We start from the raw sequence: 15,304 nt of genomic DNA, 5'->3' as shown, positions 1-15,304 counted from the left end.
CCACAGATGTGGCCAGCTTCAACTCTAGTTGGGCTTTGGCCACACAAATTTTCTCCCTACGAACGGGAACAGTGTCCCTGGATTCCTTCCACATTGCCTGACCCTGCTTCCAGCAGCCATACAATTTCTTGTTATGCCTAAGCTCCAGAAGAAGATCCCTGGTCAGCCAGGCCGGCCTTCTGCACTGCCTGCTTGACCTCCAATATTTTGGAATTCCCTGATCATGTGCTTTTAGGAGGCAGTGCTTAAAGGCTGTCCAACACTGATGGATGCCAAAACCTTCAAAAGCAGCTTCCCAGGGGCCTTGCTGACTAGTTCCCTGAGCAGCCTGAAGTCTGCTTTCCCCATATCCAGGGCTGAAGTTTTGGTGGCAGTTTTCCTTCTGTCACCAAAAAAGTTTAAACTCAACTGCTTCATGGCCTCTATGACTAAGACGGCCACCAATTGCCACGTCTTCCACAAGACCCTCTCTGTTTTCCAGCAACAGATCAAGGAAGGCACCTTTCCTGGTTGGCTTTCTTAGCACCTGCACCAAGAAGTTATCATCTAGGTGCTTTACGAACCTTCTGGACCTGCTCGTGTTGGCTGTGTGATATACCCAATTAACTTCTGGCAAGTTGAATTCCCCCATAAGGACAAGGGTAGTTGATCTCAAGGTATGTCTTAGTTCCTCAAAGAATAATTCATCGGTGTCATCATCCTGGTTGGGTGGTCTGTAATAGACTCCCACGATGACATCCCCTTCATTTGTTCATCCCTTAATCCTTACTCGGAGGCTCTCAACTTTGCCATCCCCAACTTGAAGCTCCCTACAGTCTAGCCCCTCCTTCACATACATCACCACCACCACCACCTCCTCACCTGCCCTGCCTGTCCCTCCTGAAGAGCCTGGAGCCATCTATTGCAGCACACCAGCCATAGGACTCATCCCCCCAGGTTTTGCTTATGCCAATGATGTCGTAGCTGTGGGACTGGGCCAAGACTTCTAACTCATCCATTTTATTCCTCATACTGCATGCATCTGTGTAGAAGCACTTCAAATGCACTTCATTGCATGCAGCACCTTGTGGAGCTGACCGAAAGGCCTCACTGGCACACAGTCCCTCTGATTCTAGTGCACCATCACCAGCTCATCACCAGCATGCCTGGTTTTATCCCTTTCCCCCTTCGACTCTAGTTTAAAGCCCTATCTATCAGCCCTGGCAACTCCTGAGCCAAAATCCTTACCCCTCTTCGAGAGAGGCGCATCCCATCTGGTGCCAGTGGAACCGGTGTCACATAGACTTTCCTGTAATAGAAAAAAAAAACAAAGTTCTGTCGGTTGCACCAGTCCCGAAGCCATGTATTAATGTGATGAGTCTGTTTGTCAGCATTGATCCCCCCTTATCGGAAGGACAGAGGCAAACACAACCTGTGCCCCTGATCCTTTAAGTAGTCTCCCCAAAGCCCCAAAGTCCCTTTTGATTGCTCTCAGGCTTCTCTTTGCTACCTTTTCGTTTCCAGCCTGAAAGACCAGTAACAGGTAGTAGCCGGTGGGCTGTACCATGCACTTAACTTTCTTAGCAATGTCTCTTCTCCGTGAGAAGTCTGTGGGTTGGGCCCAGTTGTCATATTGGGCCCTCTGTCCCTTTCAGAAGGGAGTCCCCCATGATGATAACCCTATAAGCCCTAAGAAAAAGGGATGGAAAAATCTAAAACCGCCATTCTAGAGGCACAGCTACAAGAAGTGAAAGGAAAAATATTGGCAAAAAGGTGTTCTGAGAATATTGTTTCTCCAGTTTCCAGCAGATAGTCCTCCAGACACACTAATGAATACTATGAGCAGGACTAGAGAGATCCTGCCTCAAGCCAGGGGGAGAAAACAGACAATTGTGTGCTATTCGACTTTAAGGATTTAATGGCTGGCACATCAGGCCCACAGCAGAATCAGGCTCTAGTGGAGAGCGGTGCACAGTGTACTGTGATGTCATCAAGGGCCAGAAGCCATTTGTATTTCTGGAGTGACAGGGGGATCCCAGCAGTTAACAGTACTGGAGGCTGAAGTGAGTCTCACAGGGAAAGAGTGGCAAAAGCATCCCACTGAGACTATCCTGGAGCCTTTGTGCATCCTTGGCATAGACTGCTTCAAAGAGGGTACTTGCAAGATCCAAATTTCACTGGTGGGTTTTTGGCATAGCTGCCTGGGAGATGGAGGACATTAACCAGTTGTGTCTACCTTGCCCACTCTTTCACAGGACCCTTCTGCTCTGGAGGTGCTGATGGCCAATGAGCAGCAGGTGCCAATCACTACCAGCCGTGCACCTGAGGCAGTATTACAGTAACAGAGACTCCCTGATTCCCCTGCATGAGCTGGTTCATCAACTGGAGAGCCAAGGACTGATCAATAAGACTCTCTCACCCTTTAATAGTCCCATATGGACAGTGCAAAATTCTAATGGTGAGTCAAAGATAACGATGGACTTCTGTGGCCTGAATCAAGTCCCACCACCACTGAGTGCTGCTGTGCCGGGTATGCTAGAACTTCATTCAGTATGAACTGAATGAAGTGAACATGACGCCCATCTACAAGAAGGGCCGGAGGGCAGACCCGGGAAACTACAGGCCTGTCAGTTTGACCTCAGTGCCAGGGAAGCTCATGGAGCAGATCCTCTTGAGAGTCATCATGCGGCACTTGCAGGGCAAGCAGGCGATCAGGCCCAGTCAGCATGGGTTTATGAAAGGCAGGTCCTGCTTGACGAACCTGATCTCCTTCTATGACAAAGTGACGCGCTGGGTGGATGAGGGCAAGGCTGTGGATGTGGTCTACCTTGACTTCAGCAAGGCTTTTGACACCGTCTCCCACAGCATTCTCCTCAAGTAACTGGCTGCTCTTGGCTTGGACTGGCGCACACTTCATTGGGTTAGAAACTGGCTGGATAGCCGGGCCCAAAGAGTCGTGGTGAATGGAGCCAAAAGGCTCTGCAGGAGGATCTGGATAGGCTGCACCGATGGGCTGAGGTCAACTGCATGAAGTTCAACAAGGCCAAGTGCCGGGTCCTGCACCTGGGGCGCAATAACCCCAAGCAGAGCTACAGGCTGGGAGATGAGTGGTTGGAAAGCTGCCTGGCAGAGAAGAACCTGGGAGTGATGGTGGATAGTCGGCTGAATATGAGAAGCCAAGAAGGCCAACAGCATCAGAAGCAGCATGGCCAGCAGGGCTAGGGAGGTGATCGTCCCCCTGTACTCGGCTCTGGTGAGGCCGCACCTCGAGTACTGTGTTCAGTTTTGGGCCCCTCGCTACAAGAAGGACATCGAGGTGCTTGAGTGGGTCCAGAGAAGGGCGACGAAGCTGGTGAGGGGCCTGGAGAACAAGTCCTATGAGGAGCGGCTGAGGGAGCTGGGCTTGTTCAGCCTGCAGAAAAGGAGGCTCAGGGGTGACCTTATCGCTCTCAACATAAGTTGCGCCAGGGCAGTTTTAGGTTGGATATTAGGAAGAACTTCTTTACCGAAAGGGTTGTTAGACACTGGAACAGGCTGCCCAGGGAAGTGGTGGAGTCACCATCCCTGGAAGTCTTTAAAAGACGTTTAGATGTAGAGCTTAGGGATATGGTTTAGTGGGGACTGTTGCTGTTAGGTCAGAGGTTGGACTCGATGATCTTGAGGTCTCTTCCAACCTAGAAATTCTGTGATTCTGTGATTCTGTGAGGAAATGTCCCTCTAAGGGTCGTGCTGTGGTGCCAGAAGTCACCCTCTGATCAGACCCTGGCTTTCTGTTTCCAGGAACAGTTTGTGAGGGCTGACGAGACGTGGGTGAAAGCAAGGCATGAGAGCAAGATGGTGAACAGAGATGGGTGTCTCCAGAGTTCAAGAAAATAGGGCAATGTGTGGGACAGCATTGGAAAGCCTGAAGAAAAGGCAGAGAGTGCTCGTAAAAAGGGAAGGCCCAACAGCCCTGAAGGTTTTTCCCCTTGGCAGTAGCTTAGGAGGAGATATGTTATATTCATTGCAATAGGGCCTCATTGATTCCTTGCAACCCTATGCAGCAGCTCAGAGGTGTCATACCACTGTTCTTCTCATGGCATCCCACTGCCCACCACATCCCACAGACCCCAGGAACAGCCTTGAGCCAGACGTGGCGGTGCAGGATCTCCTCTCCCAGTGGCTGGGGTCAGGCCTTGGCTCTTCTGCTTCACTAAAACCAACAAAGACCTTTCTCAGCACAGTGCTTTGCCTGTCTGCACCCATGGCCTCCAATTCTGCCTTAACTAGTCCCTGGGGAGGCTTTGTTACTAACAGCCCTCAGTGGGGCCCATTAATACTCCAAGTCACTTCAGCTTTTCCTTCTGACTTTACTTCCTCTAGCAGTTGCATCGTTCTCCTCTCAGTAACTGAGCTTCATAGACAGCACTACAATACACCATGGAACTCATTGAAATGCAGAACTTCCTCACATCTCCTCCATAGTTTTCTTTAAGGTTTCACGCCTTGTGCAACTAACTGCAGAGGTTGCATGACATAATTAAGGGAAAAGATTTCACAAAGCACATAATAAAAATATTTTCTTGTTTCAAAGGCTGAATTTTGTTGCATTTCAGTTTTGAGCATCATTCTCCTATTGCTATTCATCCAGGGTGACTTCTTTGGAGACCTCCATAGGGAGGAAGAGCAGAGTCTGGAGGTCTGACACCTTCACTGCCAGCAGTGGTCTTTGTTCCTGTAAGTGCAGCCCAGCCCAGCACATGAAACCCTTTCTAAAACAAGTCACGTTTTTTTGGGGGGGGGATAAAATAAAATAAATAGAATAAAACTGAAAAGAAAAGAAAAGAAAAGAAAAGAAAAGAAAAGAAAAGAAAAGAAAAGAAAAGAAAAGAAAAGAAAAGAAAAGAAAAGAAAAGAAAATTGAAATGACCATTGGAACCAGAGAAATTCAGATTAAATATTAGTAGGTACCTGGTCATCCATTGTCTCTCTTGGGTCTTCTGTAAAAAACTCAGGATGAAAAGTAAAGACATTTACTTTTTTTACCCTACTCTATTGTCCAGTCAATAGAGTAGGGCAGTCCTACTTCCTGTGCTGTAGATGCAGAAGGCAAAAAGAATTGCATTGTGCCTTATACTACCCAAGTACGTGTAACCCAGAACAAGTCTTACAAGGAGCAGCTGACGGAGCTGGGATTGTTCAGCCTGGAGAAGAGGATCAGGGGTGACCTTTTTGCTCTCTACAGCTACCTCAAAGGAGGCTGTAGCGAGGTGGGGCTTGGTCTGTTCTCCCACGTGCCCAGTGACCGGATGAGGGGGAATGCGCTAAAGTCGTGCCAGGGGAGGTTTAGGTTGGATATTAGGAAAAACTTCTTTTCTGAGAGGGTTGTTATGCATTGGAACGGGCTGCCCAGGGAAGTGGTGGAGTCACCATCCCTGGAAGTCTTTAAAAGATGTTTAGATGTACTGCTTAGTGATATGGTTTAGTAGAGGACTGCTTAGTGTTAGGTCAGAGGTTGGACTAGGTGATCTTGGAGGTCTCTTCCATCCTAGATGATTCTGTGATTCTGTGATCGTCTAGTCAAACCTTCTTCTATGGACAGGGACAATTTCCATTAGATTAGGTTGCCCAAAGTCACCTGCCAACTGGCCTTGAACAAGGGCTCACCTTTCTGCGTTAGAGTTTAAGCAACGGTTTGTTGGGAGGATTTGGTGTTCGGCATAGGGTTTAGGTCTGTGGCTGGGGTATGGACAAGCTTCGTGGTTTGTGGTTTTCTTTAGGTCTGCCAAGAAGTCGTCTAGGGTTAAATAAAGTGTTTTAATGCTAGTGTTAAGGGAAGAGATTAGGGTGAGCAAGAGAGTAAAGGTAAGGAAAGGGGCTATGGGCTGAGTTCTGCTTGAAGGGATACTCTGAGGTCAGGTATTACTGCAGGGGATTTCTGTCAAGGTGTTGGAGCAATATTCAGGTTTTGGGATTAGGGTTACTGGTCAAAATAGGGTAAGGGTTTTACATGACTGTTTTAAGCCAGTTTTAAAGCACCATCAATATTGCATGAAACCTCTTACCTCTACAAAATTGTTAATTTCTGCTTCCCAAGCTCCTCTTCCTTCCCCCAAATCTCACTTCTCTTCTGGCCAGGCTTCTCCTGTCATCCTCATAGTGGTTATCTTATTGGGATCAGCTTTCTGATGGCTTTCGTGATCTCAGAGTATCTGTCTCACTCTGCTGGCTCCTCTGTTCCTGAGACAGAAGTGGTGTTGTAGTCAGTAGGGAAAAGGGCACAAAGTTCTGTAGAAGCATCCTGCACATGCCCATCCACTCCGCACCTCCACAAAAGTGTACATCCTATGAAGAAGCGTTGGTTCCAGAATGACTCCTATGGATCCAGTGTAACAGTTTGCAGGCCGTCATGCAGGTTTTCCTCTCCTGAGGCATCTTGAAGGCAGTGGCTGCCTCTACGGAGAAAACTAAAAACAGCTATGAGGTATGAGTTTAGTCAAAAGCTGAGATCTCTGACATGACAACCAGAGGTGCTGCTCTGAAGAGTGAGTGGGCTGTGGTGCCTGGGGCATGGGGGCACTCTGCAGGGCCATGCTGGGCAGGCTGGGAGGCAGACCCAGCTCGTGGGGTCACTGCCATTGCCCCAGGGCTGCAAGGAATCACTTGCCAGGCACCTTTGGTTGGGCTGCTGCATGCCCTGGGGCTGCAGAGCTCTCCTCTGCCTACTCACAGCAGATTGAGCACTTGATCTCTGGTCAGTCCACCTCGGACAGGCTTTCAGTCTGTGGGCTCCATCCACTGCTGTCTCCTGGGCTCACACAGCCCCTGCATATATCTCCAAATGTTTTGCACACACCACTCTTGCCCGCAGGTCCCACGTGTCTCTCCAACCTTCCCCTCTTCTTCTGCAGTAGTGGCATCTCACTGGAGGAGGTTTGTGCATCCCCCTTAGCACATGGTCCCCTCAGATTTGAGGGCATTGCAGAGCCCTCCTTTAGCCCATGGACTCCTCAGATTCGTCTTTTCCTTTACCAAACCTTTCATTGGACGGTCACTCATTTTATGAAGTTTTCTATTCACTGTGCACTGAGCTCATTGTCCCTGGTTTCCCTGACATCTTCTGACAGCTCCAGATTCTTCTCCAGGATGGCATCGGCCACCCCACTGCGGGGGGCACAGTCCAGTGCTGATGAGTCCAGGACCAGTTACTGTCTGCTTGGGGAAGTGCCACCACAAATTGAGATCTTGGTCCATCACTTTGATCCCTCACAGACCCCCCTGGGACTTTCAGCCTGTGTCTATCACTCCACGAAGAAGCCCAGAAAACAGAAGAGCAATGAGTAACCCCTTGGCTCTATTCCTGACAGCAGCTTTGGAAAAGGCATCCAGGCTTCTGGGCTTGCCTTGAGCAGCCCCTTTTGTTACTCTGCTGTTAGGAGGGAGGCCAGCTGTGACCCAGGGCTGCACAGTGCCTGCTGCTGCCTGCAGCCACAGGGATGCCACTGCAGAGACAACAGGACTGTCACCAAGGTACACGAGATCTGACAGCTTATCCAAATAAAAGAGCACAGGAGAAAAATGTGGAGATCAAAAGAGAGCAGCAGTGTCAAGACCACGTCCTGCTGCTGGCCACAGCCATGGCTCCAGGGAAGCAGCAGCCCCGACCCGAAGGCAGCAGAGAGGCAGAGCCCAGCGGGCAGTGAGGGGCAGCCCCGAGGTCCACCGGGGCTGCTCCTGCATGTGGCAGCTGGGCTCTTGGCCCTGAGCCCCTCCTGCATGCTGGGGCTGCTCCCCCAGCTCCTGAGGAGATGTCAAGAGACGGCAGCTGACATCAACAAAGTTCACAGCTTCTTTATTCTATTTAACCACAGAGAACACAGTTCTGTAGGTATATTAGATGATTGGGTGACAGATAATAAAATAATTAATAGGCAGGATGACACGAGTAGAATTCAGTCAAAATCAGAAGTTTAAGAAATAATTTTAAAAATAATAAAAGAATTACAAGCTGTTGTATACACAGGTTTTTCCAGAAACCTGTCTGTCCTGTTCGTTTTATAGGCACATTATTGATGCCAAAGTAGCATGTGTCCAAAGAGTTTCCGCAAGGCTTCCTTGAGCTCCTGGTTCCTCATGCTGTAGATGAGGGGGTTCACTGCTATAGGCACCACCATGTACAGAACTGTCACGGAATATTCTCTACAGTGGCTACTTGCAGTGCTACAGCTTGTTTCTCTGACCCAGCCACAGGAGCCAGAGCAGCTGCAGGAGCAGGAGCTGGAGCGGCTGCAGGGTCCATCATAGGGGTTGCAGTGGCCATTGGGTCTGTCACAGGACTTGGAGTGGCCGCAGGGTCTGTCACTAAGTTGGTAGTAGTATCAGCTGCAGCTCAATAGGCATGGGCCAGACCCCAGCACACTACAGTGATTTGTGTCACTTTAGAACTGCCAGAGTCATGACACCCGTTTTTCAAGCATTCTACCCATTTTTTAGGATTTTGCAGTTGTTCAGGGGAGAATTTCCAAAACATTGGAGGTGCCCACTGCTCTAGAAACCTGCCCGTATCCTCCCACACTCCCTGCCACTCACAAGTATCCCGCCTCAGGACAGATCTCTGGATAAAATTCCTAAGTGGCTGTTTAACCTTAAACAAAACCTGAAGCGCATTCAGGAGACGTAACAACAAGATCATGCTCATCTGAGTGTCCCAAGGATATTCAACATCTTGGAGAACTATCGTACCAAGCTCGGAGGATAAGAGGGAGGTGAAGGAGAAGGAAGGTTGAATGAGTAGGAAAAAATGTCTCCTTTTTTCCCTTCCACAGATTGTCTCCCTGACAAAAAAAAAAAAAAAAAAAAAAAAAAAAAAAAAAAAAAGGCAATAGGTGTAATTGCTAATAGTTTCCAAGATATGGTTTCCAAAGTACAGAGTTGACGACAGTGCTGAGTACAAATACCAGGTTACGGTCATGACCAGAAATTTCCTCATGTCATAAGCCACTGTTACACCACACAGTACCATAACGATCTTAAACCAGGGCCCGGAAAGTATAAACAGCATGACAGGGAGCACATACAGAAAGTAATGTGCTATAAAACTCAGTTTGGAAAACAGGTGCAGCAGACTTGATATTAAAGCAATCAGCATTGTGACTAGCAACTATTATGCAGGTCTAATGGTTATACCAATTTTAGTTTAACACATTCTGGTCAGATCTGTCGTTATGTCAATGCTTCGAGCCCCACGTTGGGTGCTAAAAAGGATTATTGTGGTTTAACCCGGCCGGCTGCTAAACACCACACAGCCATTCGCTCACCCTCCCCCCTGCCCCTCTGGGATGGGGGAGAGAAACGGAAAGTGAAGCCTGTGAGGTGAGATAAAGACAGTTTATTAAGACAGGAAAATAATAATAACAATAATAACAACAACAATGATTATAATAGTGCTACTACTAATAATGTGTACAAACAAGTGATGCACAGTGCAATTGCTCACCACCCGCAAACTGATGCCCAGCCTAACCCCGAGCAGTCCAGCCCTCCCACCCCTGCTAGCCACCCCTATATATTGTTTAGCATGACGTCAGATGGTATGGAATGTTCCTTTGGCCGGTTTGGGTCAAGTGTCCTGGGTCTGCCCCCTCCCAGCTCCCACTGCACCCCCAGCCTGCCTGCTGGCAGGAGAGAGTGAGAAGCTGAAACGTCCTTGGCTTGGTGTAAGCACTGCTCTGCAACAAGTAAAACATCAGCATGTCATCAGCACTCTTCTCATCCTAAGCCAAAACATAGCACCCTACCAGCAACTAGGAGGAAAATTAACACTATCCGAACAGAAACAAGGACAAATGCTATACCTAGAGGTCACAAATTGCCTGATATTAACTTGAGGTAAACTAGAAAAGTGAGATAGCCAATTTATTGCTAAGTAAATATTACCACTAGAATCAGTTTCTTCAGTGTAGTTTTCAGCTCCTGGCTCCTCATGCTATAGATGAGGGGGTTCACTGCTGGAGGTATCACTGAGTAAAGGAATGACAACATCAGGTCGAAGGATGGAGAGGAGATGGAGGGGGGTTTCAAGTAGGCAACTATGGCAGTGCTGAGAAACAGGGAGACCACGGCCAGGTGAGGGAGGCAAGTGGAAAAGGCTTTGTGCTGGCCCTGCTCAGAGGGCATCCTCAGCACTGTCCTGAAGATCTGCACATAGGACACCACAATGAAAACAAAACAAATTAATGCTAAACATGCACTAACCACCAGAAGTCTAACTTCCTTTAGGTAGTCTGAATCTGAGCAGGAGAGCTTGAGGATGTGGGGGACTTCACAGAAGAACTGGTCCAAAACATTGCCATGGCAGAGGGACAGGGAAAATGTGTTGGCTGTGTGCAGGACAGCACTGAAAAGGCCACTGCCCCAGGCAGCTGCTGCCATCTGGGCACAAGCTCTGCTGCCCAGGAGGCTCCCATAGTGCAAAGGCTTGCAGATGGCAACGTAGCGGTCATAGGCCATGATGGTGAGAAGATAAAATTCTGATACAATCAAGAAGACAAACAGAAAGACCTGAGAAGCACATCCTCGAAAGGAGATGGCCCTGGTGTCCCAGAGGGCATTGGCCATGGCTTTGGGCAGAGTGGTGGAGATGCAGCCCAGGTCGAGGAGGCTGAGGTTGAGGAGGAAGAAGTATGTGGGGGTGTGGTGGTGGTGGTGGCAGGCTACGGCACTGAGTATGAGGCCGTTGCCCAGGAGGGCAGCCAGGTAGATGCTGAAATGCAGGAAGAGCGCGAAGTGCAGGAGCTGCAGCTCGCGTGTGTCTTCAAATGCGACCAGGAGGAACTCACTCACAGAGCCGCTGTTGGGCATTTGCTTGTTTTGTGTATGTTTTCCTGCTAAAGGAACAGAAATAGAGTGATAATATATCAGGATTATCTGAGAAAAAACATTTCATTTTTTCAGTTAAACCTCTCAAACCATTTGCCATACTGCATGTAGAGAGTTGGCAGATCCCTTTCCTTCATTGGTTGCTCCTTCATTTGTTCTCTGCTTGTGTCTCCTTGAGCTGCAGGGCAATTGCTCTAAGGAGGTTCTCCTGAGAAGAACCTGGGCACTGCTGAGAGCAGAGGAATCCGGGCTCAAAGTGCCAATCTCCTGATTCTCTGAATCATGCTGCTGGCATGGCAGCACTCAGAATTGCAGGACTTCATTCAGGCTAGGCCTCTCTTAGTGCACTCGGTTGCTGCTATACTGACTCAGGTACACGGTTGTGGTAGGGATTGGCACCAGCTGTCCTTCAGTCCTCATCAACCCCACAACAGTATAATGTCCTCTGTCTCCAAGGCAGCTATGCCAAAAGCCCACCGATACCCTTTTGGGTCCCTGAAATATCTATCCTCTCCTGAAGCAGTCTCTTCCAAGGATGCACAGAGTCTCTGGGCCAGTGCCAATAATGTTTTTGCCACTCCTTCCCACTTAGACACACTTCAGCCTCCAGTACAGTTCAGAGTTGGGATCCCCCTGTCACTGCAGACATACAAATGGGTTCGACCCTCTGTAGCTTGATGACATTAGGGTACACTGTGCAGTGGTGCCCACTAGCTCCTGATACTTCTGTGGGTCTGATGTGCAAGGACATCAAATCCACACAGTCCAACAAACCCGACTGTCCCCTTCCTCCCCCTGGCTGGAGGCACAGCCCCTCTAGTCCTGCTCATAGTATTCAGTACTGTCTCTGGAGGAGAGCCCGCTGGAAATTGGAGCAGCAGTTCTCTAAGAACCCCTTTTAGTGATTGTTTTTCCTTGCCATTCACATACCCATGCCTCAAGGCTGGAGGTAAATTTTCCATCCCACTTTCTCATGTCCTCTCCATGGTCACACCCGTAAAAGCACAGGGTGGCACATAGTGTGTATCCACTGTATCTCCTTTCCTGCCCTCTAATTCCAGGGAGGGGCGCTGTTTCTCCCAGCACCAGAGCAGCATAGGGATAGGGATCGTGTGATTACTGATGCTCTTATGGCTTCTTCCTCTTCGTCCTCCTACTCATATGATGGCCCAGCTTTTCTGAAGCCTGCATCTTCTGACTAACTGACTTTCACATCCATTGTTTTTTCTTGCATAGAGGAGCAAGTGATACAGACAGAGCTTGGTTTTCTGGCTCAGACACAGGGCCCAGAAAAAGAGCTGGAGTTGCTGCAGGGCATTTTGCAGATGCTGTAGTAGCTGCAGGGTCTGTCAGAGGGGTTGGAGTGACTGCAGGGCTTTTCACAGAGGCTGGAGTGGCATTGATTGTTTTTGAAGGGGTTTTGCCCCGTTTTGTCTTTGAAGGGGTTTGACGTGCTGGGCACAGATGCAGTTACGGGGATAAAGACCACTGCTGGCAGTGGCATTGTGTTTCAAAGGCTGGGCTACATCCATCTGGAAACACCTGTGAGCTTGAAGATGATAGAATCTCCTGTGGTGAGGTGCCACTACTGCAGGGGGAGAGGGGAAGGAGTGTAAGACATGTGGGACCTCCAGACAGAGTGGTGAGTGCAGAGCAGTAAGTGCGTTCTGGGCATTAAGAAGGCCTGAAAGAGCATAGCATGGCCTTGCTGAAGGTGAGGACCTTGAGGTTTGATGTGAGGGTAGCAGGGGAAAGAGGATGTGGAGTTCAGTTCTGGGATAGAGGGACAGAGGAATTCTGTCTTCTGGCAAAGACAGAAGCAGGTTTGGGTCCAGGACATCCTAGGTGACTGAGGATTATTAACAGGACTTAAAAGAAGCTAGAAGAGTTTGCAGGGATCTCCCAGGCTTTGGCAAAAACCCAGGCAACCACAGCTTTGAGTTAGAAAGAACAGGCAGGGATGTCATAGAAACATTGAGTGGCTGGGGTTGGAAGTGACCTTAAAAATCCTCTGGTTCTGACTCCCTGCCATGGGCAGGGATGCCACCCACTAGATCAGGTTGCCCTGAGCCTCTTCTAACCTGGTCTCAAACACCTCCAGGGATGGGTATAGTGGGTTTACGTGGCAATGTTACCTGGGGGGCTGCAGGGGTGGCTTCTGTGAGAAGAATCCAGATGCCCCATGTGAGATAAGGGCTGGTTTCAGCCAGCTCCAAGGGGACCTGCTCCTGAGAGCCAAGCCAATAAACGATGTTGTTTGAGCCTTTGTGAGGGCAGATTTAAGAAAGGGGAAAACAAACAAACAAACAAAAAATGCTGCTCAACAGCAGCTAGGAGAGCAACGAGTAAGAAACAGCCTTTCAGACACCAAGGTCAGTGCAGCAGGAGGGCAGGAGGTGCTCCAGGCACTCAGCAGCAGTTCTGCTGTGGCCTGTGGAGAGGCCTCTCGTGGAGCAGGTGGATGTGGCCTGGAGGAGGCTGCGGCCCATGGAGAACCCCCGCAGGAGCAAGCCCTGGACCCGAGCTGCAGCCCGTGGAAAGGAGCCCACATGGAGCAGGGGGTCTGAGGGGATCTGCCGCCTGTGGGGTACCCATGCTGGAGCAGTTTGCTTCTGGGGGATGGACCCTGTGGTACGGAGACATGTGGGAGCAGTTCCTGAAGAGCTGCTGCCTGTGGGCAGCCCCCGTGGGCTCAGTTTGGGAAGGACGGCATCCTGTTGGAGGGACCCCACATGGAGCAGAGGCAGAGAGTGATTGTGAAGGAACATCGGAGACAAAGTGCTACAGACTGACCGCAACCACTATTGGCCATTCCCCTGCAATGCTCGAGGGAAGGAGGTGGAAGAAGGTGGATAGGGGGAAGTTGTTTTTATTTTGTTTTCTTTGATTCTCAATCCTATAGCTTGCTAGTAATAGGCAGTAAATTTAACTAATTTCCCTACGCTGAGTCTGTTTTTCCCTTGATGATAACTGTAAACTAATCTCCTGGTGCTTACCTCAACCCTTGAGCCCTTTTATTCATATTTTCTTCCTGTTTACCATTGAGGAAGGGGATTGGGGAGTCAGATAGCAGTTGTGGTGGAGCTCAGCTGCTCACCTGAGCAAAACAACCAAATGAAGCAGAAGAAGAAGGGCAATGTCATGATTGTGAAACAAATCAAGGCATCAGTTTCCTCAAGACATCCTTGAGCTCCTGGTTCCTCATGCTGTAGATGAGGGGGTTCACTGCTGGAGGCACCACCGAGTAGAGAAATGAAATCACCAGGTCAAGGGATGGGGAAGAGATTGAGGGGGGTTTCAGGTGGGCAAACATGATGGTGCTGACAAACAGGGAGACCACGGCCAGGTGAGGGAGGCACACAGAAAAGGCTTTGTGCCGACCCTGCTCAGAGGGAATCCTCAGCACTGCCCTGAAGATCTGAACATAGGACAGCACAATGAAAACAAAACATCCAGTGGTTAAAGAGGCACTAAACATGAGAAGCTGACCTTCCCTGAAGTGGACAGCTGAGCAGGAGAGCTTGAGGATCTGGGGGACCTCACAGAAGAACTGCTCCACAGCATTGCCGTGGCAGAGGGGCAGGGAAAATGTAGTGGCCGTGTGTAGGACAGCATGGAGAAAGCCACTGCCCCAGGCAGCTGCTGCCATCTGGGCACAAGCTCTGCTGCCCAGGAGGCTCCCGTAGTGCAGGGGCTTGCAGATGGCAACGTAGCGATCGTAGGCCATGGCAGTGAGAAGAAAATATTCTGCTGATATAAAGAAGAGGAAGAAAAAGACCTGTGCAGCACATCCTTGATAGGAGATGGCCCTGGTGTCCCAGAGGGCATTGGCCATTGCTTTGGGCAGAGTGGTGGAGATGCAGCCCAGGTCAAGGAGGGCGAGGTTGAGGAGGAAGAAGTACATGGGGGTGTGGAGGCAGTGGTCGCAGGCTACGGCGCTGAGGATGAGACCGTTGCCCAGGAGGGCAGCCAGGTAGATGCCCAGGAAGAGCGCGAAGTGCAGGAGCTGCAGCTCGCGCGTGTCTGCGAATGCCAGCAGGAGGAACTCAGTGATGGTGCTTCTGTTGGACATCTGCTTTTTTCAGGATGTGATCCTGAAAAAAGAAGAGGATGAGAGTAATAAAGTACAAGAAATGTATCAGAGGGAAACGAATTCTCTTTCTCATTTAAAATCATCACCTATATTGTGACATTTGGCAGATCCCTTTCATGCATCCTGATTCATTCTGCCTGACGGTGTCTGTTGGAACAGGGGGCTCTACTGTGGGCAGTGCAGGAGTCAGCCCTGTCCTACAGCAAGAGGTGAAGAGGAACATGGGGAAATGTTGGTTTCACTTCCTTCTTGTTCACAAAATGCTTTGCCCCAGTATCGCTCCCAGTTCACCAAACTGCAGAGCAGAGCTGTGGAGCCTTATTGATTGATTGATTGGTTGATTGATTTGATTTTTTTGTTTCCTCTGTCCCACCA

The 15,304-nt window shown here is 49.5% G+C and overlaps 1 protein-coding gene across 1 annotated transcript; it reads right to left on the bottom strand.

Annotated features, from left to right (window-relative positions):
- Window positions 1-13,993: 13,993 nt before the first annotated feature.
- On the bottom strand, window positions 13,994-14,908 carry LOC311216229 (olfactory receptor 14C36-like; the record flags this gene model as incomplete). The annotated part of the gene is made up of 1 exon (XM_084297776.1): window positions 13,994-14,908. One exon carries the CDS (start codon window positions 14,906-14,908, stop codon window positions 13,994-13,996), a length of 915 nt encoding a protein of 304 aa, XP_084153902.1.
- Between the last annotated feature and the right edge of the window lie 396 nt (window positions 14,909-15,304).

Source organism: Netta rufina (assembly GCF_964035555.1).
Source record: "Netta rufina genome assembly, chromosome: 18".
Lineage (NCBI taxonomy): Eukaryota > Metazoa > Chordata > Aves > Anseriformes > Anatidae > Netta > Netta rufina.
Note: the sequence above shows the minus strand (reverse complement) of the source record. Positions and strands in the feature narration are given on the sequence as shown.